This window comes from Hydra viridissima, unplaced genomic scaffold, assembly GCF_058129835.1.
Source record: "Hydra viridissima isolate aposymbiotic clone 2 unplaced genomic scaffold, HvirCarnegie_v1 scaffold_1, whole genome shotgun sequence".
In the NCBI taxonomy this organism is placed as follows: domain Eukaryota; kingdom Metazoa; phylum Cnidaria; class Hydrozoa; order Anthoathecata; family Hydridae; genus Hydra; species Hydra viridissima.
In genome coordinates, this window is record NW_028324300.1 from 3,011,666 (window position 1) to 3,036,881 (window position 25,216).

A 25,216-nucleotide genomic window follows, 5' to 3' on the forward strand; every position below is an offset into this window, starting at 1 on the left:
CCCTTAGTCAAATAGCTTTTCTTGATTGGTTAATTTTCTCCTGAAGGTCCGCTAACTCCTAATAATCATTCTTGAAACACACAACCACTATTCTTTCTTGCTATAGCAAAAGGAAGTCCAACTTGACTTCGGCGAATATTTTGCTCATCAATTCGAATTTCATGAGCAATTGAATTATTTTGTTGATTTGTACGATGTCAGTCATCTCATCAGTCGATGTCAGTATGATAACCAAACCAAACACCATGAATGTTTATTCATGAATAACGAATGTAAATAGATATGCAAAATATTACAACATTTTAGAGACGCGTATTTTTTCATCCTTGTCGGACTGCTCAACACGTCTGCAGCAGCTTCGCAAGCGATTAAGTCAAACAGAAAGCCTAACCCTATCACCACACCTTTCGCAAAAAAACTTCCTGTCAGAAAACCTTATTTTGCTTCTAACATTTATAAAGTGAAATAATTTAGCTAAAAGCCATTAAAAACCAACGGTCTGTAGCTGAATTATTTTAAATCCTTTTTTTGCTTATTTAAAGAATTAAAAATGCCAAAGTATTAAAGTTCGTATGTTGAGTGGGCGTTAGGTTGCTTCAATTTTAAGTAATAAATGTGATCCTTTGCGATCTTTGATGTGATCATCTGATCTGCGATCTGCTGAGTGCACACCTTGTATCATAAAGATTTAATTAAAAGGAACGAAAAGGTGTAATGCAGTGTTTCTAACTATATTTACAGTTTGTTAATAGTTTAAAAGCATTACTTTTTTTTCAAATCAAGCGATGATAATTGGTATAGGATTTTACAGTTTTATGTTAAGTTTTGATATTATGTTATTGTATATTTTTATAAATAAATTTTATATTAATTTTGTCGTAATTACTAGGTTTTTAATATATTTATTATATATTAATATATTTAATATATATTTTTTAATATATTGGTCAGATGTAAATTGTTTTGAGATATGAGCAGAAAATAAGATAAATTAGTTTATTAATACTGCTCGTATTAAAAAAATATACACATTTAAATGTAAAGTATAATTATTTTACAAGTTTTTAACAACAGCTCAAGAAGCAGAAATGTTTCGGTTGGTGAAGCGATCCAGTTGCACACTTTTTGAAGAAAACTTACAGATAGTAGTGTATAAACATTTGATCATAGTTTATAAAAAAATAATTTTCAACGTTCTTTGGTTTTCATGCTCTCATGCTTGTATGTTTTTTTAACATTTGTTCACACAAAAGTGGATACAAGTGAAAATGTTACCTTTTCTAAAATCCACATTTTCTAAAATTATGGTACCAACGGGCTGCAAGCAAGCGTTTATAAAAGTTGCTGAAATATTTTCAAAGAATAACTTGTCAGCAAAATTCAACTCTTGTTAAGAATGCCACATGCATCAGCTTTAAACTTAAACAGAAGTTTCTTTGTAAAACGTAATACCTGTAAAACCGTTTGGTATAGACGTAAGTATTGGAACTATCGGTGGTTGTTGTAAAACTGGGGTCTCTTTTGGATCATCCATTAGTATAATATCAATCAAATGTTCCATACCAATAGTTTTTGCACAAATAACATGTTTTCGAGTTTTCTTTTCGTTCTGCTTGATTTCATCTAAATATGCCAGAGAAGATGTAAGTTTAAAATTATGTAATATAACGGTTAAAGACGCCAAAGTGTGACATCGGCGTTCTATTGTAAAATCATGGCGTAGGTGTAGCTGTTTAATAATCCAGTTTAATCTTTTGAATTACAAGTAAAAATAAAATCTAAAAGGATTTTTTTTTTTTTTTAATTCTTATCATTCCGACGTAAAATTTTAACATTCCGACGTAAAATTTTAACATTTTTAAACATTCTCTTACCTTTCCTTTCATTAACACAATTTTCTTTGTTTCCGTTCGCTTCTTCAACCTCACAATCGTGTATAATGTCCATCCGTTTACTTTCGGTGAAAGAAACCGACCGATCTTTTCGTTCACTTAATTGATTGTTGACTAAATTTTTATGATCTATAAGAATGGCTTTTTTACGGAAACTGCTTCGACGGGGTGTTTCGAAATTATCGGCTTTTTCTTCGAATGAGGTTTGATCCTGGGAGTCTTCATTTTGCGGGTCAGTATTTTGATTACAGTCTTCCATTGCGTTCGCGTCGCTTTTTTGACAGAGCTGAATTTCTGTTAATTTATTAGGTGTATCCTGGTCAGATTTTTCTTCTGTGATTTCTTCTGATGCTATCAACACGAAATTTTCTTCCTTTCTTTGCTGGAGCTCAGTGTATCGTACTTGAACTTCTCTGCTATACTTTCGTTTTGCTACGCTGATCTTTCTGTTGTTATTTTCAAAATCATCATAGATTGGTAATGTAGGGCTCGTTACTAGTTGAATCCTCGGAGCACTTGATTTTTCAGTATTTGTTTCGTCTAAATTCCTCATATCATTAGGAATACAAATATTGTTTAAGATTTCACTTGTATCCTCTTCAAAAGGAAGAGAGAGCAGATTGGTCGAAGGGGCAGCCCCATTGAATAAATTTCCATTCAGATTACAAATACTTTGAACTTCCATGTTTTTGGACAACGAAAGGTTTTCTTGAGAATGATTTTTCAATGAAACTTCGTCGGAAATCTTCTAAATCATAAGTAAACTATATGAAGTTTTATTTGCAATATTTTTTGAAAAACACTTAGGTAAAACTTTTTCAAATATCGGAATCATGCTAAAGAATTTACAAGAAATAATAATTCAATTCCCAATCTCCTTCTATTAGCCACCTTAGCGTTTCGTCGCTGATACATACAACAACTACAGTGAGTTTGGCCACTGATAAATAAAATAGTTACAGCGAGCTTGGTCACAGCCGATACGCACAAAATATTTTTACAAACAGAAGAAAAGAATTGTCAAAAATATTACAAAACAAATTTATGTAAATTACTTTTAGATAAAAAAGTAAACCTGGGTGACAGAAAAATCTGACTGTAAAAATGACTTCAACAAATCTGGTTGACAAAAAAAATTAGAAATCAGTTAGACTCCCTCTGAAACAGAAAAAATCTGAAACTGAAAAAGAAGTATTGTGCATCTCTGTTTCGTTGCGAGAATGTTATTGATCGTCACGTTTTTGTGACGTTTCAAAATCCTTTGTTTGCGCTAACATCGTGATTTTTCACCAGGCATTGCTACTAGCACAAATATATAAATCCATAGAAAACATCTAATTTAAATAGAGGATGGAATTTATCGTTGGTCGACAAATTTTCTTTTATCTCAGGAAAACTCTGGATTAACTTATCTTCGACATTTCTTAAAACGCAATCTTGTACTACATGAGTTTTTTCCTCTTAATAAATTAATGTTTTCTATTTTGTATCTTTGAGAATTATATTGTTTTTTAAGTATCGTGCATACCATTATTTATTGCATTAGCCTATGAACTACAGCCAATATCGCTTTAAAAATGTTAGTTTATACATCCCTTCGCTTATCCATACTTTTGTTCTCATTCATTTGTTCATTCCGAAACGAGAACTCATCGAAATGAGACACAAGCTGATATGAACTTTTAACAACTTTTCATTTTAAAAGTTTGGTGAAGAAGTTTTTTCACTGTCAAGTTAAGAACTACAAAAAAAAATTTCTTTTTTTGCTCGTGAAACTGACCACGCCTGTTTCTTTTGTTGCTCGTGACTTGACCACGCTTATTCTATACAACATTTGCTGCGTTGGAAGCAAAGTAGGTTTTAAAGGCTGAAAGCTTGCTAATTGTGACATTTATACATTCATGGTGCTTTTCACTTAAAAAGTGTTTATATTTACTATAAGTTTACGAAATTTTTTATTGTTTAAATTAAAACATTTGTAATAATTCTTTTAGGCCTACAAAATAAAAGGTAAAATATTTATAATGCATTTACAATTTCTAAAATGTTTCTTGGTTTGCACCGTATTCGAAGGAAAATTTTTAACGGAGATGATTGTAATCTTTTAAAAGAGCTGGAACATAAAACGGAAAGTTCGAGAAACTGTTAAACAAATTTAGAAGTAGGTATAAACGCTTTCGTAGTAGTGTATGTGTGCTTAAGTAGTGTATGTGCCAAATAACTTATATAAATAAGTGAGCGTTAAAAAATAAAGTTTGTTGTTTACTGTTTGTGCAAAAAAAAACAACATGTAATTAGTTAAAAGGTTTCTCTTTTCAATATTTTTTCGTTTTTAATCAATAAACTTTTATTCAATCACTTAAAACGGTCACACTATGAATCGCAACGGTCACACTATGAATCGCAATTGTTATGACAAAAACTTTCTAGACGCAAAAAAATCTCCTGATTTACAACTAAGTTAAAAATAATTTCAATAAAATGTTGCATCCTCTGCCGACAGTCAACTCAAGATGTTCTTTTTCGGAAAGTCACGATTTAAACAAACCAAAACTACAACTTCGATTCTTATTAAAATACACCTTTTTTTTCTGCGCATACTTTTTCTAAAATTAGCTTTTTTTTTTTGCTACGCTGCATGTTTTATGCCAATTATGCATTAATTATACACGTTTTTTTTTTCTTTTATAAGAAACGCGTGTATAAAAAACTAGTACTAAAAGCCCTAAAATCTAAAGAAACTATTCGTACTAATGTACTTTTCGATAAGAAACTTATTTTATCAAGAGTTCGAGGAATATTTCCAAATTTGTGTTCTGTTCAGGGGACAAATCTGAGGATTATATGACACTGAATGATGTTTGATGGAATTCAAATCATTATAGTTGACCAACAGTAAAATATTTTATCTTACTTGTTAACATACTTTTAAATTGCATTTTCTTTTTCTCTCTTTTGATAATCTGAAACTTAAAATAACTCTTTTACAACGCTTAGTACAAAAAAAAAACACTTAGAGTTGTAAAAAGTAACCTTAAAAGAAGGACTTTTCCAGTACTAGCCCAATTGCTTGGTTTCTTATTTAAAAAAAAAAACGTGTAGTTGTGTATAATTATGTATAATTATATATAATTGTATGTTAGTTATATATTGTTGTGTATAATTAGGTAAAATTACATATAATTGTGTGGAGTGTGTAAAACTATGTATAGCTATGTGTATTTAAGAATTTTACAAATTTGGTCAATCCAGGTATATGAAGAAAAAATCATGCTCAAAATAATTTCAACATTACTACAACGATAAATTTTAAAATAATATTCAAGACACAAAAAAAGTTTTTGCATTTTTTTTGTTTTGTATTGTATCAAAAGTGTATTGTAAGAAAAGGTCCGAAAAAACTATAATATTATTATTTCGTACCTTTTCTTTCAGTTTTCGGGTACGATTCTAGTATAGAATTTAAATTTATGCCTCTCAACCAGTTTTTTGTTCGAGTCAACCAAAATATATAACAACCAAAAAAACAGAAGATAAATGTGCTATATCCTATTAAATGAAAAAAAAAACGTGTCGAAAATTTAGGTTTAAGGAAAACAAAAACTCAAAAGTTGAACGTTTTTTTCTGAGTTTTGAATTATCATTTATAACTAGTAAAGTTGGTATGTAAATTGTACAATTTTCTGAATGTTCTAAAAGCTTTCTGAAATGTTTGTAAACTGTTCTGTTAAAAATTTGAATATGTAACCTATAATATGTAACCTGTAATGTATTGTTGCAGTGCTAGAATACAAGATGTTTTCAGTTCAAATCACTTGATGAAATACTTAAAGATTAACGAGTGTTATCAAGATGGCGAGTAGAAACTTCACTGATTTGCTACTAGCAAACACATTATAAAAAAATACCCCTAAACCTTCCTCTGCAATATTAAAAGACACGTGTTAAAATTGTCAGGAAAACTGACAACTTCAGCACGTGTATATTGGTTTTGTTATTTTTTTCAGCGAACTTGAATCAGCACTTCGGATTTGTAAGTTTCCTTTTTATCAGAATGTTCATCGATTATCAAATAATCGCTTAATAATGCTTCTATATCGGATGTATTTTTGCTTTCTAAACCATTTAATGTTTTATTTGTTACCATGCTTTCCGAAGTAAAAAATATTTGATTCGTTCCTTTGCTATGAGGAGATTGAAACATTGAGTTTCTGTAAGTGATTTGTTGTTTTCCTGGTTTTTCCGCGATCTTGGGTGTCGGACTGCCAGCATCACATTGTGGTAATAAAATTGTTTCATAGTCAGAGTCTCCATGCTCATTGTCCAATGTTAAAGTTGAACAATTTACTACGTGGGAGTTCGGGATAACGTTCCAATTTAATTTATTTTGTCTGTTATTGTAACAAGCTTTTTGACTTTCTTTTTTTGAATTCATTTTGCGGTAATCTTTTTTGCTTTCTGGAATACTTTTTTTGTAACTTTTTTCTGATTCAAAACTTAATGTGAACTCCGGTTTTATGTCATTTGAATTAGAGTCGATAAGTTCCTCGCCTTTAATGTATATATTTTCTTGCTCATTAGTTATATTTAAAATGTCTTCATATTCTGTTAAAACTGCACCCGTTTCTTCAACGGACTGTATTTCTGTTGTCTCACATCTTTCAAAAATTTCATAAATCTCACTGGAATGGTATCCGGGTGTTTTTTCCGTTGCGTACTCGTATAGTATACAAGGCGCATTTGCAAAATAACCGTTTGTCCAACCCTTGAAATTTATCTCCACGTTTTTTCCTTCCTTGATTAAAGTTTCATCGAAGTTTAAATGTGGAAAGCCATTCTTTTTAACTTTTTCAACAGTCTTTTGATTGGGAACCATTAAATCAGTAAAATTTAAATGTGCCTCCTTTTCTTTTAGGCTTTCTCCTTGTTCATCACTAACTAACTTTTGATTTAAAAATAAGTTATCGCTCTGAAGTGATTCTTGTTCTGACATAGTTACAGACACAAAAATAATTTGTTTTTTTAAGTTGTTTATTCAACAAATGTAGCGGGTTTAGCAATACGACACGAATTTTTTTTTCCTAAAGAAACTTTTAATCCCTGACCATTCACTAAAGATTAATGAAATTTTATGCTAAGCCCATAAAAGGATTTTTTTTTTGTCTAGAGTACAAAAGGCCAGCTTTGTTCGACAAATTTAAGTAAAATAAGTAAAAACTGGTTGAAATGGGATTTCATTTCACAGCTCGATAATTGTTACATTTTAAAAGTTTTTAAAGAAATTTTCAGTTATTAAAATTGCAAATCAAAATTTTTAGATGGAAGAAAAAAAATTTTGTGGGATTACTTTTCTTAATTTTAGATTAAAATTTTTTTTCTTCCAGCGCTCAAAATTGTTGATAGGAGACAAAAATTTAAATTATACAATTTTAATTGTTAAATATTTTTAACTTTACAAAGAAAAACAACCCGAGTTTTTAAATTTGTTCTTTTTGTCTAAATCAAGCAAGAAACTAAAAAATGGTGGTATTGAAATTTAAGCTGTTAATTAAAAAATGGTGATTGTTAAGATTTCACCTGTTGATTATCGCTTAAAAAGGATTTTATCATTTTTTGAAGTTGTTTATCAAAATTAGAAGTATCAAAAGGAATAACTACCTGACAAATATTTATTTGTTTATTTTAAACAAGTTTAGATGAAATAAATATAGTTTTGTTTATTTGCTCTTGCATAACTGTGTAAATAATTTTTTTTGATATTTCTAAAAATCTGGTAAATCAAGTTAACAAACGTAAAGAAGGTAAAAGCGAGCCTTATTTCGCTCTCCGTGATTATAAATCTCAAAATATTAAAAGCAATAATGATATAACAAAAATAATGAGAGTAACAACGGCAATATAAAATGTCAAATGCAGTTAAGAAAGCTAAAAAGTAAATAAATTAAAAAAAAAAAAAGGCACTTGTAACTAACCTCTTCATCTAGAGTTGTTCCTTTCTTCATAAACTTTGAGAATCTGTTAATAGCGTTTAACTTCTGGAATGATTGCTACAAATGTAAATATCTACGTTCATGTAACAGTATTCATCGGAATAAAATTACAAAAGTAAAATCAATTTTTTCTCATAAAGATTACCGCTCTTTTGAATTTTAAAATTTTCGCAATTTGAGTTTTAAATCTTTCAAAAAAAACAACTACGAGCAAACTTAGAATACCTGCCATCTTCTTTTAGCCAAATATCGCTTTAATTTTGCAGTTGTTATAAACACAGATTCCGTTCGAGCACGAGGTGCCGACTATGAATATAAGATAAAGAACTATGCTCGTTGCTGTCATCAGGATTATGATGATGATAACTATTTTTATGATCATGATGATGCTTATAATTATAATCACAATCATAGTCATGATCAGTATCATGATCACTATTCTAATCACTATCGTGATCATTACCATGATCATTATCATGATTGGAATCATGATTATAATCATAACCATTATCATAATCATGATTATAATCTTTATCATGATTATGATCATGATCATAATCATCATCATAATTATATAGATGATCATGATCATGATTATCTTCAATATTTTTATCATAGAAAGTTTTTACCATGAAAACAAGCCAATCGTGTTTTAGACATTCTTCTGCTGTTAATCTTTTCCTGGAAATGAAACGTGATCTTCAATTATGATGTAAAATCATATTATATGAGTTTCAATCATGGTGCAAATGACATTAAAAAAAAAAAAGCCTGAAAACTTGCTTTAAAAAAAAACAAAAAGTAGATTTAGTTTGTTTAAAGCTGGAAAGAATAATAAAATGGCCATTATAACAATATGTTAGATTCTAAAGTTGAAACTTTTTTTTTTTTTTTTTTATGATTTGTTTACTCACGAAGGTTGTTTGACGAGTAAGCTGGAAATAAAATCTTTTGCATGGCTTGAGATTTGCTCGAAAGATTCGTCATCAAATTCGTAATCAACTTGAACTATAGCTTCGTATGTTTCTTGGTTATTCTCACCAAGGAAAGGGGAGCAACCACTAAGTCTAAAAAAAAATGTCAAATAAAAATAGTTTTTTCCAATTATAAAGCAGCTCGGCAGGAAACACTCTCAATGCGATAATTTCATAAATCGATGTTAAGAGCTTCTCAAAGTTGCAATAAAAAAAACAAAGCTATACAGGCTGTTTAAAAGAAAAACTTACAGAATAAATGCTAAAACACCAACTGCCCTAAATAAAAAGATGTATTTAAGTGAAATAAGATTAATGGATTGTATAGATAATTTACTATACAGTAGTATAGATAATTTACTATACAACCATTAGTTTTTGTAAATATATTCCCGACTTACGATTGCAAGACACAACTCGAAAAATCTTAAAATATCGAGAAAAATATGATTTCTTTTATTTATTTAATTTCCAAAAATTTCAAAATGATAATTAGTAAAATTTACTTTGTCATAAAACATGGGAAAAAACATTTCGAGGTAAAAAATCCACTTAAGGTAGTACGCTGTACTTTAATGGAATTTTATCGCATTCGCTACAAGTGGTTTGTTTCATTCTCGTTTTGTCGCTTTCTCATTTTGTCGTCTATTTTGTGGTCTCGTTTTACAGTTTACCATTACGCGTTTCGCCGTAAAACTTTATAACTTTTAAGTTGAGCTTTTTACACATAACAATCCACATAATTATTAGTATACGAATATATATTTGCTAAAATGCGTTAGCTATATAATAATTCTTAATATCGTAGGATTTGTCTAACTGCCAGTTAAATACAGGGTAAAACGAGAATCTGCAAAACGCAAACATCTCAATTGCATCCAAATTTGTATGCCTCCAAACATTTTTAGTAATTTTATTTTATTTTCAACGTTATAATTTTTATAGCATTTTTAGTAATTTTGTTGGACGCATCAAAATTAGTGTGCGTCCAATAATACTAAAAATGTTTAGATAAAAAATTCTGTTGCTTTAACTTCAAAGGCATTTTAATTTTTGTAAAAAAAAAAACTCTATTGAAGCTCTTAAAATTCGTAAAACACCCACAAACTTGTCAAACTTGTCAAATTTGTCAAACTTTATCAACTTTTAAAAATGTTAAGCGCATACCACATATCTGTGTAACATCCAATCGCTTCATAATTTACAATTTCTGGAGCAACAAACTCAGGAGTACCCATCATTTCTTTCAACTCTTCCCCTGGAATCAATTTTTGGGCAAGTCCAAAATCAACCAACTTTATTTCAGAGCGTTGTTTGGATTGCAGTACAATGTTTTCAGGCTAAGAAAATCAAACGAGCTGTTAGAAAGGAGTTTTTGAAGAGACGAAAAAACACTCTCTTTCACAAAATCTCAGTTTGCAGATATATTCCTTTAGCAAACAGAAAACGGTATAACAAAATACAAAACTTCAAACGCATGCAAATATGCTTTATGAAAGAGAGTCCTTGAGTTTGGGGTTTGTTAGCGTTTTTGCGAAGCCGAATCCAGTAAATTTGTAAGGTATATTTTGGAATATTTTAACACTATTTTAAAAAATTGCGTAAATGAAATGGGATCAGCACATACCTTTATATCTAAATGAACTATGTTTAAACTGTGGATGTGGTGAACAGCTTCTAAAACCTGCTTCATGTAAAAGCAAGCGTCAACTTCTTTCAAAAATTCGCATTCACATATTTTATCGAACAACTCTCCACCTGATAGCCTAATTGAAAAAATTTAATAAATATCAAGCAATTGCTACCTTTACATTCTTCAAACATAGATATGGAAATAAACTTTTTACTAATAATTGGCCTGATCTTAAACCTACTTTTTTGGCGAGGCCTTTTTTTTTAAGTTGATAACTAAATCAAACTAAAACTGAACAAACAAAACACGTCTGTAAGGTAATGGCGTACTGTTAAGATTTATACTTACAGCGTTAAAATAGGCATTTAAAAGGAAAATCTTTTTAAATAACGAAAAGAAAAAAAAGAAAAACATACAGTTCTAAAACAAGCACCATCTCGGCTCCAATGTCAAAGAAATCATAAAGTTTTATTATCTTAGAATGGTTGACAGAGAACAGTATTCTTGCCTCTCTTTCAACCAGCTCTTTACTCAAACCAGTTTTGCTGGCTTTAGATCGTTTTAGTTTTATGAATTTAGCTGCAACCTCCATATTATTTTCCTTTGAAATGCATTTCTTTACCACCGCGAACTGTCCCCTAAATATAAAAAAAATCAAGTTTACATAACAGCATTCATTTAACATTAGTAAATGTTCAGAAAAACAGTGTGCTGTATTAAAAGGAAAATGGTTTACCTTCCGAGTTCCTGCTTAATTTCATAAACATCTTCAAACCTTTCTTTGCGGCATGAAACAGTTGTTGACATAACTTTTTCTTGTAATAAATGAAAATGTTTTTTTTCTAGTATATTAAAATATGTCATATAAATATGTCATATAAATATCTATGAAGTAATATAAATAACCATGTAATAAAATTACATTTTTTAAAGTTATATAAATTATCTTTTAGTAAGATATTTTTTATTTAACTAAAAATATATAAAGTCATCTCAAAAACATCAAAACACATCAGTCAATCATCACACCTGATCATAAAACACAAATCCACAGTAAATCTAAACTTTCCTTATCCTGAATTTTAAAAGATGATTTCATGTATAAGATGATTTCATATAACAGATGATTTCTTTTTTTAAAAAAAAAATTTAAAAACATAACTTCAAAACAGACTCAATAAACTCATGATCATTATTGATTACTTTTCTATTTTTACACTCTTTTGGACAATCGACCATTTTTACAATTTTATATTATTCCTTCGTTAATGCTGTCTTATTAATATTTTCTTCCAACCTTTACGAGCTATGGGAATAATTTATATAATTTTTTCTCTCTTTTTCATTTTTTATATTAATAATTGATATAACTATTTTGCTAACAGTATAAAACGTCCGTAACATACCCAGCCAAAAAAAAATCGTCGCAAAGAAAGAAGCGCAGATGCTTCTGCCAATCCGTTGTGTCTAATTTAAAGAGCCGTGAATTAACTAAATCCAATCAGACGATTGTTTTAGAATTTTTCCAATCAGACGATTATTGTATTATTTATCTAATTGGAAACATTTTAAATACTTCACAATAAATTCACTATAAATCTTTTAAAGTTAAAAGATTTATACAAAAAATAGTTTTCTTTTTCGTTAAACTCTAACTGAAGAAAAAATAGATAAATATAATAAAGTAAATGTAATAAAATAGGCTGTAGAATAAAAAAAGAATATTTTGTGATTATCAGAAATCACAAAACATTTGGGGCAATTTATTGAAGTCCGATAAATAGAAGATTAACAAATTTACAGCTCGTTTTTATATATAGTTAAATTTTAATGTCATCAAAATAATAATGTTAAATTAGCAAATATTAAATTTTTTTTATTGGTGGTTGCCCTCGTCGATTTTTTTAATAATTCATAAAACCGTCGACGGTAATTTGGAACAACGGAAACGTGAACGAATTATTTTATACGAACACGAAAAGAGAATGAGATAAAAAAATTTCCTTTTATTGAAAAAAAATTAATTTTATCTTTAAATAGAAGTGAAATGAAAATTGAATTGTGACTTATGTTTAATAAGGTTTCTCGCTTCTTTGTTTTCCTCTTTTTTTTTTTTTTTCTTTATTTTTTACATTAACTTTTTTATAATATGAGTTACATTTAGTTTATAAAACAAACCGGCTTTAATGTGTTTTTTTTATAACATTTATAACCTATTTTTATAAAGTTTTATTTTCATTACATTTAAAATCTATTTTTGTTATCTTTATAAGTTTTATTTGGGGTTTCATCTTAAAGTTAAAGCTACTGCATTTTGCACGAAACGGGTAAAAAGGGAGGAAGCAAGGATGTGGAATTGGGGATAAAATTCAACAAGTACAAATAAAACTTTTCACAATTTGTACATTTTATTCCAAATTACACGGTAGCAAAACCCGGAAAATACCACACTATTTTTCCGCACTTTACGCATGATAAATTTCCTTGCCGTTTTTCCACATTTTACCCGTGCGCATAATTTAATTGCGAAGACTGGCTTAAGTATTTTAATAATTTATTGTGCCCGGTTTGATAATAGATAAATATAAAGGTAGTTTTTTCAACTTACTATTTTTACGGGGGACGGCAGAAATGTGTTTGCTTTCACTTTAAATACACGAGCATAACACACGATACGCATATCATGATGAGGTATACTCTTAAACAATTGTATGCAATAAATTATTCGAAAAGATTAACATTGAAGAATTCGTCCATTTTGCTACACGTTAACTTTCCCTAAACAGAATTTCAAGTTTTAATATTTTAAGACAGGCGAGCGAGAGAGAGAGAGAAAAGATTCCACCTGTCATGCTTGTGTATCTATTTACAATGTAATGCCATAATATTTGTTAACTAAGTAAAGACTGAGCGTCGGTCTTTGTATCGACGAGTTTTCTAAATGTTAACCCGCAACTTGATAGATATATAAAAAAAATTAATAAATACAATTTTACGGAGTACGAGCGTTCATTTAATTGTTTTCATATAAAGATGTAAAAAATAAAAAAAACCGAAATAGTGATTATAGGATTCGTTTAAACTTTCGACGCTCACGTGCATCCGCTTCTCTTAATGGCTTGGTAATTAGTCATCTATTGGTGCTTCTAACATAAAGAAATTTGTGCTGCACCATGAAAGTTCTTTATTTACCTAAAATTAATCTCAAGATTGTTTTTTATCTTTGACGATTAACATTTTTGATACTAAAAATATCAGTTAAGTAGCCCAGAGGGTAGATTTCAGATATCTTGATTAACAAAAACTATCCGGCTATTATGTGCCGATTTTACAACTAACATATAATATCCCTGTATTACGATCAAAAAATGTTATGTTGCTTAAACTAACTACAAACAAATAATTAATTTTAAAAGTAACTATTGGTCAAACTGAATAAATTAGAAGTTCATTAAAACAAAATTTTAACAATAAAAGTAAGTTTATCATGGCTTCGTGTAATTTTCATTCCGTAAAAAAAAATTATTTACCATTTAATTGATGTTAATAACCTCTCAGTTAAAATAACGCTGTTGTAATGGATACATCAATCAGCTTTTTAATATATCAATAACTTTGTTGGGTTTTTCGTATAAAACATTTATATATACAATTATAATTGGTTCTTTGTTTTGTATCGATTTATTATCGATATAATCTTCAAACAAAGTGGATTTTCTTAACAATTGAGTCTCGAGTATTCTGCTTGCGAATGCTTAACCCTCCATCGGTAAGTTTTATTATTTTTAAGATTCTATAAAACCACACAATAAAAAGTTTTGAAAAAAATATTAGCAGACACTTACTATGATCTAAAGTTGAGAAAAAACATCAAGAAAAACGATGGGTAAAGCTTTCCCTTACTATTTTGTAATCTGCATCTGAACCAAAAAGGAGGAGTGTACGTATCGAAAAAATATCGAAGCGGTGCAAGGATTTGTAAGTCGGTATTCACAAAAGTCGATTATGTCAATATAACAATAACTGAAGCTACAAAACGCAAGTTTAAATAATCAAATTCAAATATTTAAACAAATATCATTAAATCTAAAAAAGATCGTAAACAAAAAGTTTTTGTGGCTGTTTGAAGTTGCCGATTCATTTGTGCCGTAAGAATTTATGAAAAATTTCTATTCAGAAGAAATTATCGCTCGTAGCTGCAGCGGCGGTTTTCTTTTTATCACAATAGAGAGCATTCAAGACGTCAACTTTGCAACACGTTGGACCAAGATGGACACCAGGTCCTCTGGCAGTTTTCAATTTTAAGCGCAAAATGCTTGCTATTTATTTACTGTTTATTTTTTTAATTTAATGATAATTGTTAAGAAACATCTGATTGAAAGTTCTGTTTGTTACAAGTATTTTCATACATATATATTTTTATTATAATGATTCACATGCATATAAATATTTATATACTTACAGGAAAGCAATAAGCATTCAACTTAGCCAGAGTAAGAGAATGTTTCCAAATAAAATTTTTACAAGATCACATGTAAAAAGCATTGGGAACTATTATTTTATGATCTTTTTAAAAAGTTATTAAAAAACATTAGTGAATTAAGAGTCCAAGAAAAGGTACGTGTAAGAAATAAATTACGAAAACATTTTAGGAAACTTGTAAAGAAACTTGTAAAAACCTTTGAAGTAATTATTTCCCTCTTGTTTTTGTTTGCTCTGGCAGTGTTTCTGAGTGTGGAATTTCAAACTTGTTTCTTGCGACAATGAAACCACCTAAAATGCAACTTTTTTGAGAAAAATTTCTTGTTCAGTGAAAAAACTTCGACAAATTGGATAAAAGTAGGTCAAAAAATTTCTTAGTTTTTTAAGGCGATATTTTTTAAGACGATTTTAAAAAATTCAATTAAAAGATTGATTTTTTAAATAAAAGTTATTTGATCCTAAAATGTGGTTTTTTGATGTTGTTTGTGCTTGTCAATTTTTTAAAAGTAAAAACAGGATTCAGTTTTTGTAATTTATCCAACTGCGCTTTAAACGATTTAAAAAGAATTAAAGACCATGAGGTAGTTGCAATCTTACTTAAAAAGCTTACTAATCATTGTAATATTACTTCGTTTACGAAACGTATGTACATTTTGAATTATAATTCATAATGTACATACTTTAATACGTTGTATGTAACATTTTTTGTATCAGAATTTTTTTAATATTACTAAATTCATTGCAACACACATCAGCTGAATTGGCTCATCGAGAATAAAATTGAAGTTTGAAGTTGTTTTTTGACATAACAAATGCTCTTCAGAAAAAGGAATCATAATATCCTTCAGGTGCATTTAACGTATTAACGTATATATATTAACGTATCGTTGTATTATGACATTTTGATTTGTAATTTGAGATGTATATACTTTTTTTTATAAATACATCAAAAAATGTGTTTAGTATTTTAGGGAAGTTTCTGAAATTCATTCGTTTAAGTTAATAATTATAAAATAACCTTTTGATTAAACACTTCGGGTGAAAAAGGTTTAAGAACTTGTCGAAACCAAATTAACAATAAATCAAATCATGTTTTTGTTTTCAAGATAATCTGCTTTATTTTTTAAGTTTGATTTGAAGTCATGAAGAGAACATTCTATTGTTTCAATTGTTTGATAATGTTTAATTGTTTCTAACAAACGATCAACAAAGTTTATTGTTTTTTTTTATTCGCTTCTTAATAACGCACATGCACGCTCACAGACGCGTGCCCATACTTCGCAACGTATCCGATGAGGAATTTTTTTTTATGCTAAATATTTCTGTTAAGAGTTGAAGAAAGTCTTTGCAGAACTTTTAAATGAATAAAAAAAATTTAAAAAGTCAGTTTAAATACACTAAAACTGAAATCACAATCTTCTATTTTTTAAAGGTGTTTTGTAGAAATTTCAAAAGATTTCGATTCGATTTCATAAAACTTTAATTCTTTTTATATTTTATTGCTCTGAATCTGGTTTTCTACAACCAGATGGCTGAGCAACTGCAAACTTGATTTTAAATCTAAGATTGTGCTCATGCAAAACTGTATATACTTTTATAAGCCATGCGTAATATTTATAAGTTACAATTTTATATTTATGAAATAGTATTGTATATTAAATTGTATATATCATATTAAATAATATTTAAATACAGTTATAGGTTTTTTAGATTTCGTTAATATTTTTGAATAAAAGATGGTTTTAAGAATATTATTATTAATTTTTTTCTGACTAATTTCTACATCTTGTTTTGCAATTTATTTATTTTGACAGTTTATCCAAGCCCTTCTTCAGCATCTTCAGTTTCGTCAACTGATAGTGCAGTATCATTTTTGACAAATTGCTAAAAAATGGAGAAAAGACGTTAGCGAAAGCGTAATTGATCTGATTTCAACAGAACAACATTTTTTATTTATTTAAAAATTTTAAGTGCTCTTTAATTCCAAGCTTGTTCCCGTTTTGACAAACAATGCTCATATACATAGCTAAATCCATTATAAAATCTGAATATATAAAATGAAAAATCCTTTTCCGAGAAACATTTTTAAAAATCAATAAAGGAAATATATCGAACAAATTGATGATAAATTGATTTTATCTGGTCTTTAATTACCTCTGTAATCTTTGTAAATTTGCTCAGTGCACTTAATTTGTGAAAAGATTGCTAAAGAAAAATCTTTGTTATATACTTAATATAGATATAAAAACTCTTAGCCAAATATCATCACAACATGGAAACAGTTCATGAGATATGTAGGCAAAAACAAAAAACAAAACAAACAAAAAAAACGAAGAGATTTTGTGATGTATTTACGTTCACATAAAAAACTTACCATCCACCTTCTTTTGGCCAAATATTCTTTCAGTTTAAAGGTGGCTATAACTGCCGAACTTGATTGATCCTGCGGAGTCTATTAATTAAATACAATCCTTACTACCGTGACCGCTATTATCATGATAATTTTAATCAAGTTTATGATTATCCTGATCAGTTTTTTTCTTTTTTTTCTTTTTTTTATCAATTAAGTGATAAAATATTTACCATCTTGATAAGCCAGTTGTGTTTTAGACAACTTTCTGCAGTCATTCTTTTTCTGAAAATGAAAATTCGAATAAAGTTTCTGAAAAAAGTTTCCGATAAAAAAATCTGAAAGAATAAAAATTCATCCACGATCAAATTTATGCACAATTGAAATTTTTTAAATTTTTTTAAAATTTTTATACACGAACAAAATATATATTATTTTAAAAAATTTATTATTTTTGATTCAATGACTAAAATAATAAAAATGAACAAAAATCTGGTTCGTTTTACTCACTCTGGTTGTTTTACTAGTAAGCTAGAAATAAAATCAACGGCGTAATTTGACACTTGCTCAAAGGATTCATCGTCGAATTCGTAGTCAACTTTAATAATGGCTTCGAATGTTTCTTGATTTGTATCGCCAAGAAAAGGTGAACAACCACTAAGCCTTGAAAGATAAATGAATAAAATAGTAAATTAAAGACAACGACATTATACTTTTCAATGTTAATTACTAAAATTAAATTCATTCCATGTAAAAAAACATAATTTGTGATACTGTTTCTAATAATAAGAAAAATGAAATTCTTACAAGATAAAAGCTAAGACACCAATTGCCCTAAAAAAGACATTAAAAGTTCAAACTTCAAATATCAGTTTTTAATTTGATTTTTGTTTTTCACACACCATAATTCTCTTTAAGCAACAATTTTTAAGTAAGTAAGAACATTTTGCTCATAATTACGTAGAGAACGGATCTTTGTTGTATCATCGTGACACGTCAAGAGAAAAATTTAAAGTTTCGTGTGCGCGACATTAAATACTGTTTGAATTAAGAAATGGAAGAGGAATATATATTTCTTTTAAATGATATAATTCAGAAAATCAAAAGAGATTCATTAATATTCAAGTTCTGTAGTTAGTTACAAAGAAAATAAATAATTAATTTCTTATATCCTTATTTTGAATATGTAAAACTTACCACATATCTGTGTAACATCCAATTGCCTCATAATTCAAAATTTCTGGAGCTACAAATTCGGCAGTTCCCATCATTTCCTTTATTTCTTTCCCAGGAGTCAATCTTTTGGCAAGTCCAAAATCAATCAGCTTGATTTCAGAACGTTGCTTGGACTGCAGTACAATGTTTTCAGGCTAAGAAATTCAAACGAGCTGTCAGAAAAAATATTTTTGAAGATTTTAGAAGATACTCTTCTTCACAGGAGCATAGTTTGCAAATATATTCGTTTGGTAAACAAATAACTGTAAAACATTGTATGAAAATATGCACTATGAAGAAGAGCGTCTGAGAGTTGGAGTTAATTATTTTGTTTTGTGAAGTTAGTTCCGACTTTTTTTTAAGTAAAATTTCTTAAACTTTTATAAAAAAAATATTCAAAAATTTTATGAGTAGTAGCAGCTAAGTGTATAAACATTTCTTGTATATATATATAAATATAGTAGTGTATGAGTAGATATTGTGGATCAGCGTACCTTTATATCTAAATGAACAATGTTTAAACTGTGAATGTAGTTAACCGCTTCTAAAACTTGTTTCATGTAAGAGCAAGCATCAACTTCTTTTAAGAATTCACATTCGCATATTTTATCAAACAATTCTCCACCTGATAATCTATATGTATAAAAATTGCAGAGGAATATATATACATATCAGGGTTACGACTTTTTGTGACCTCATATTCCTGGGATGTAGATCAATGAATATTTGTTCAAAACCTGTTAAAAAGACAATTTGATTTCTTTGTTAAAGAAGTTCACGCACAAACCAAAAATTCTATTTTACCATATACGTGTATGGATCGAAATTTTTTAATTATAATTTTTGTAAATGGAGAGTACTTGTATGCATAGCAGCCGAGGGAAATTTCGGGCCCCGAAATATACGCAGGACCAAAAGAAGTGTGCTCTGGTCATTGAAAATTAAAAATAAATCTTAATTAAATCTTTTAAAAGTCAAAACTATTTAAATCTTTTAAAAATTGTTTTAAAAAATTATTTGTACCTACAAAGCGCCCCGGGAATCTTCCCCATCCCCCCCCCCCCCCTCTCGGCGGCCATGCTTGTATGTTTTATACGTTTAACAGTTTGTTGTTACAGTGTAACACACGAAATTACAAACAAGTATAAGATTACAAGCTTAAATATCAGTTCTATGAGAACGAAAAGCCACTGCATAAAACAAAAAAGAATGAGAAGTATTTAGTCCAATTAAAGCATAGAATACAATTCTTATTTTTTTGTTATGCAAAATAAATCTAAGTTTAAGTTTCTCTTTCTTTTTACAGACATCGAAAAGTTCTTGAAGACAATTGATTGCCCATTCTGCGCACTGATTTGTTCTGGTTATTTCCAGACTCGATGGTTCCTGACTCTACAACTTTTTCACAAAGCTTAACGCTTTCTCGTGAGCCTGCAAACTGCTACATGGCTTCTGATAATCATCTGCATTGTACATTTGGTCAGAAAACCAATGATCTAACCATTCATAAGAGGTGAACTTACAAATATCAAGTAGTGAGCCTATTCTCTCTGGTAGAAGTGTGAATGCCAAAAGACCTTGTAGTGCTCGGGAATTCCTTCTTGCATTACTAAAGTATGGTATTTTTTGAAAATTCACTACTCTGGAAATACTCCAAATTTTTCAAAAAACCGGAAAACCCGAGTTAAATGAAATAGAAGTTTCATGTCGTTACTCCATCCTGCTGTTTCAATAATCACTTCTTTACTATTCTTAAAATTCATCCTGAGCTGTTTGTAGTTCTTTACAAGTTCCGGAATAAAAGGATAGTCGATGTTTGGTGACGTGTTGCTTCTTCCAAGTTCTTCATCCATTACTACACGAAGAACTCGGTTCATAGTATCCTCTGCAATCATCTTTATACTCTTCCATAAATTGTATTCATTGAGAAAGGGTATTCGACAACAATATCTGCTTTCTGTCTGATAGATCTAGTGTTTGTAACTTCTCTTTGTTCATTTTTCACACTAACACTCGATATTCTTGGTGGTTAATACGTTTACCATAAAAATGCAGTGACCAGTTTTCAAAATGTAATGTTCTCTTCATTTCTTCTTTAAATACAACAGCTTTTTAACTAGTGGTTCTGAATATGCCAGTTGTGAAGGTGTCTGAACGTCGATCCCATCTTGTGATTACTGTCGAAAAAATGGTTATTGCTTTTTTGGTTGACAACTTTGAAGATGTTACTAATTTGGTTGCAATTTTGGTTTTGTTGTACTTTTTGGTGGTACCTATGGACTGGTTTTCAGAATCTTCAGACTCTAGATATTCTATTTCAGTCTCTGATTCGGAAGCTAACGTTGTTGCTGTTGCTGCTGGTGTCGTTACAGTAGGCTCCAAGGACATTTTTCTTCTTAATGATGGGTTGATAATTTTTGAACTCGCATACCCGACCTGCCCTTTTGCTTTCTATCTGAAGATTTACCTTTTTTTAAAAAAATCTCAAAAACTTCTTTCAATGAATCATATTTTCCTTGTTTTACACATTTGTTTTCGGTCTTCAGCACTTGATCCAGTTTTGCATGTGCAATTTGCATTGATAAGTTTGAAAATTTTAATTTCTTTTGCGATAAGTTTTTTTTCTTTATACGTTTGCGTCCACATATGATGGATTCCCCAAGAAACAGATAGCGACCAACAACTTGGACTTTGAGTGGTATCCTGCTGTTATTTTCCAAAAATTTTTCTTATAGTGGAACAGTTCTTTTTTTCCTTTGTGATTCATGAAAACGTACGAGTGTTTTTAGTCCATACCATCTTATTTCTTTCAGTAGTGGAAGCATTTCTTTTATATGATATTATGAATGAAAGTAATACTAAGATATACTTCTGAAAAACAATAATGATTATTAGTAGCGTTACTCTATCAGACAGCTTACATACTATAAATCTTGTTAATTTCCATAAACTTCAAGAAGACTCCAAAATGTGCTAAATGTTCCAGAAATTTTTAAAAACGTCCAGAGCATTCCAGAAAATTTCCTAAAGTTGCAGGAAGTTCAAGAAAGTTTTAGAAGGCTGCAAAAAACCATAATTATGCCGCTCGCAACAATTATTTATATAGTTTTAGAAATACAGTGTTGTGCGTTACTTTTTTAAAAGCAAAAGCAAAGTAAAACCTGCTTTCATTGCCTTTGAGCAAAAGTTCATCGGCTTATGACACAGGAAAATAATCATTTCCCAAAAAGTTAAAAAGTCATAACCATAATATCTATCTATCTATCTATCTATCTATCTATCTATCTATCTATCTATCTATCTATCTATCTATCTATCTATCTATCTATCTATCTATCTATCTATCTATCTATATATATATATATATATATATATATATATATATATATATATATATATATATATATATATATATATATATATATATATATATATTCCAAAAATATATAAGTTATTAAATACATACAGCTCTAGAACAAGCACCATTTCGGTTCCAATATCAAAAATATCGTAAAGTTTAATAATTTTAGTATGGTTGATTGAGAACAATATACTGGCCTCTCGTTCTACGAGCTCTTTAGTCAAGCCATTTCTACTAGCTTTAGATCGCTTCAGTTTTATGAATTTAGCTGCAGCCTCCATATTATTTTCCTTCGAGATGCATTTTTTCACAACTGCAAATTGTCCTCTAATAATAAAGATGAGAGAAAGCATTCAAAGCGAATGAAACGCATCATAACTAATTATAGGGCATAACAAACATGTCGCAACTATGTAGCAATTATTACCTATAAATCTAAAGAGAAAGTTTACCTCCCCAGTTCTTCTAGAATATCATAACAATCTTCAAGCCTTTTTTGATTATTAAATGCCATCACAAATCCATCATTACTTGATGCCATCATTAAACATCACAGTTACTGTAATCATATAAACATCGCATTTACTGCACAATGAAAAGAAAAACAGGTTCGTAAAAAATAAACTCGTAATTTTATTTAAACTAATTTATTAAAAACTAATCGTGAAATCGTAAAAAAACTCTGTTTTTTTATTGGAGCAGTTAAACGAATCAGAAAAATGTTTTAAATTTATGTTTACAGCTTTTCTTATTTCTATAAAAAAATGTTTTTAGTAAATTAAACCCGACACGACATCATACAAGACGGATTAAGAGGCATAGCAAATAATTTTTTTTACAAGTAAATTAGGTAAAATATATAACTATGCTTTTTTCTATAAAAACGTCTGGTTCAGTACTTCCAAACCTTTTTCGTAGTATGCCCCACTTGAGCCTTTCTAAAATTCTTATTCCCCCCACAAAACTTTTGATGTTCAAAAATTGAATGCAGAAAGTTGAGCTGCCCATTGTCAACCTAAACTTTTGCCCACCTCTGGGGTCCCTTCTTTGGATAACACTGGTCTGGATGATTATAATTCAATCTGTTTCTTATTGCCAGTTAAGTATCCAGTGAAGGTGGATACGTTCAGTTGCTTAAAGTGAAAGTGACTGAATTATGAATAAAATATGGTTTTAAAAGTCGGACAAAAATATTATAAAACCTTAATTTAACTCTGGTAAACAAAAAAATTTACTCGGCAGCATGCGACATTATGTGACATGCGATAAAATTAAACTAATGGATTTTAACTTTAGTGGGAAAAACGATTTTAAAAAAATTAACTAAAAAGATTACAAAATAAATAAATAGTAAAAATTAAAACCCTATGCAATAATATTCCAATAAGTAGTATAATCAAACATATGTACCATAACAATATGCTCAAATGTAAAACATGAAAACAGGTTTAAGCTTTTTTTTCTTAAACCCTTTTTTAAGTTGTAACTCTCAAAGGTTATTGCTAGAAACCTCAGCAATAGAAATGTAAACACACGAGTACTTAAATTTACAAACATGGTTGGCATTGGTGAATTTTCAGTTGAAATTTTTTTTTTTATAAACAAGATTAAAGCCCCTAACAGTCGCTATTTTTTTTTTTACATTGAAACTCAGCAGCTGTTGATAATACACTCTTTAAATAAAACGCTGCTTGAATTATAGTTTTTTTCATAAGTATTTTTTCTGAAATATTTTTTGTAAGTACTTTTCATGAATATTTTTTTATAAGTAGAAAAGTGTTTATAAAGATTAAAGTAATTATTTTCTTTTACTTTCCATAATTATTTTTACTTTAAGTGTAAAACGATAATATCAGTAAAAATAAAGTCGATTGCAGAAACGTTTTTTTAAGAAAAAACCTTCTCGACACGTAAAAGCACATTGTGAAAACATGTGAAATGAAATCCTATATTTACCAGCGACTAACAAAGTGTTTTAATGAAGGGTTATTTTGATTATAAATACCTATCTTCTAGAGAACCAGCATTGATGAAATAACTTCAGATTAAAGCATTGGAATTTACAGAAAACATAACAAAATAATCTCCTTTTAAAGCAGGTGGAGAACTCTTTCCCGGTTCAATCACATAAAACCAAAACTGTGCACATTATTCTCAGCCAATCTGTCGTAAAATTAGTACTTGACTCTGGGTGATTTCCAATAAAAATTTCCAATAAAAATTTTACTGAGAAATTTTCCGTGCAAAGTTAAAGTTTTCAAAAATAATCTTCTACTTAAAACAATTTTTATAAAACACGTTTATTTTATGTACAATTATTTATGTGCAATTATTTAGGTCTAATAAAAAAATCCTCAAATAATAGATAAGAGTAGTAGTAAAATGATAATAATAATGATAACATTTATGATAATAATAATGATGATAATAGCAATAAATAGTGATAATAATAATAATAATAATAATAATAATAATAATAATAATAATAATAATAATAATAATAATAATAATAATAATAATAATAATAGTAATAATAATAATAATAATAATAATAATAATAATAATAATAATAACAATAATAATAATAATAATAATAATAATAAAAATAACAATAATAATAATAACAATAAAAATGATAATAATAACAACAACAATAATAATAACAATAAAAATGATAATAATAACAACAACAACAACAATAATAATAATAATAATAATAATAATAATAATAATAATAATAATAATAATAATAATAATAATAATAATGATAATAATGATAATAATAATAGTAATAATAATAATAATAATAACAACAACTACAATAATAATAATAATAACAATAAAAATAATGATAATAATAACAATAATAATAATAATAATAATAATAACAACAACAATAATAATAATAATAACAATAAAAATAATGATAATAATAACAATAATAATAATAATAATAATAACAACAACAATAATAATAATGATAATAATAATAATAATAATAACAACAAATAAATTAATTGATTGATTAATTTGGATCACATATACTCGTATTTAACAAAGTGAGAAAAGAATGATAGTGCTTTTACGACTTTTAAAAAGAGATTTCTTGTAAACCGTATAAAACCTGTTTTTCGTTTCTGTTTTATTGAATTTCTTTTCATTTTAAGTTTTATGACAAACTTATATTCGTCTCACGAACCAAATTAACAAACACCAGAAAACGATACTATCTGATTAGAATGAAGTACTTTTCTTACCTACAAGCTTTTTTCTGTGATTGAAGCCAGTCAACTTAGATGTTTCCAATCTATTTAAAATT

At 28.5% G+C, this 25,216-nt stretch overlaps 2 protein-coding genes across 12 annotated transcripts; both read right to left on the minus strand.

Annotated features, from left to right (window-relative positions):
- Positions 1–982: 982 nt before the first annotated feature.
- LOC145187325 (death-associated protein kinase 2-like) lies at positions 983–15,320 on the minus strand. 8 transcript variants are annotated; one of them, XM_090076032.1, is made up of 13 exons: positions 14,393–15,320; positions 13,098–13,267; positions 11,226–11,331; positions 10,906–11,127; positions 10,484–10,622; positions 10,024–10,196; positions 9,109–9,135; positions 8,797–8,949; positions 8,512–8,563; positions 8,108–8,188; positions 7,865–7,939; positions 1,875–2,640; positions 983–1,623 (listed from the first exon to the last, which is right to left on the minus strand). In XM_090076032.1, exons 3-13 carry the CDS (start codon positions 11,294–11,296, stop codon positions 1,421–1,423), a joined length of 1,962 nt encoding a protein of 653 aa, XP_089932158.1. In that variant the 5' UTR covers positions 11,297–11,331; positions 13,098–13,267; positions 14,393–15,320; the 3' UTR covers positions 983–1,420. The 8 variants fall into 8 exon arrangements, with proteins under 8 accessions (XP_089932158.1, XP_089932154.1, XP_089932189.1 ...); XM_090076028.1 differs by lacking the exon at positions 14,393–15,320 and adding an exon at positions 14,020–14,199; XM_090076063.1 differs by lacking the exon at positions 13,098–13,267 and having other exon boundaries at positions 11,226–11,304; positions 14,335–14,435.
- A 1,391-nt stretch (positions 15,321–16,711) lies between these two features.
- Positions 16,712–25,216, minus strand: LOC145188209 (death-associated protein kinase 2-like). Of its 4 annotated transcripts, none has more exons than XM_090076121.1 (11): positions 25,155–25,216; positions 22,350–22,456; positions 22,003–22,224; positions 19,031–19,169; positions 18,519–18,691; positions 18,129–18,155; positions 17,832–17,984; positions 17,555–17,606; positions 17,346–17,423; positions 17,126–17,176; positions 16,712–16,855 (listed from the first exon to the last, which is right to left on the minus strand). In XM_090076121.1, exons 2-11 carry the CDS (start codon positions 22,439–22,441, stop codon positions 16,787–16,789), a joined length of 1,056 nt encoding a protein of 351 aa, XP_089932247.1. In that variant the 5' UTR covers positions 22,442–22,456; positions 25,155–25,216; the 3' UTR covers positions 16,712–16,786. The 4 variants fall into 4 exon arrangements, with proteins under 4 accessions (XP_089932247.1, XP_089932254.1, XP_089932237.1 ...); XM_090076128.1 differs by lacking the exon at positions 25,155–25,216 and adding an exon at positions 23,308–23,331; XM_090076111.1 differs by lacking the exon at positions 25,155–25,216 and adding an exon at positions 22,929–23,047.

Excerpts from the sequence above, each read along its gene's own strand:
- LOC145187325 (XM_090076032.1), bottom strand. The coding sequence starts at position 11,296 with ATGTCAACAACTGTTTCATGCCGCAAAGAAAGGTTTGAAGATGTTTAT. Across the intron at positions 10,197-10,483 it reads TAGTTCATTTAGATATAAAG|CCTGAAAACATTGTACTGCA; the intron begins GTATGTGCTGAT and ends TGATTTTCTTAG. Across the intron at positions 8,564-8,796 it reads TTACTCGTCAAACAACCTTC|GAAAAGATTAACAGCAGAAG; the intron begins GTGAGTAAACAA and ends TTTCATTTCCAG.
- LOC145188209 (XM_090076121.1), bottom strand. The coding sequence starts at position 22,441 with ATGATGGCATCAAGTAATGATGGATTTGTGATGGCATTTAATAATCAA. Across the intron at positions 22,225-22,349 it reads ATTCTAGAAGAACTGGGGAG|AGGACAATTTGCAGTTGTGA; the intron begins GTAAACTTTCTC and ends CTTTATTATTAG. Across the intron at positions 17,424-17,554 it reads ACAACTGGCTTATCAAGATG|ACTCCGCAGGATCAATCAAG; the intron begins GTAAATATTTTA and ends TTTAATTAATAG.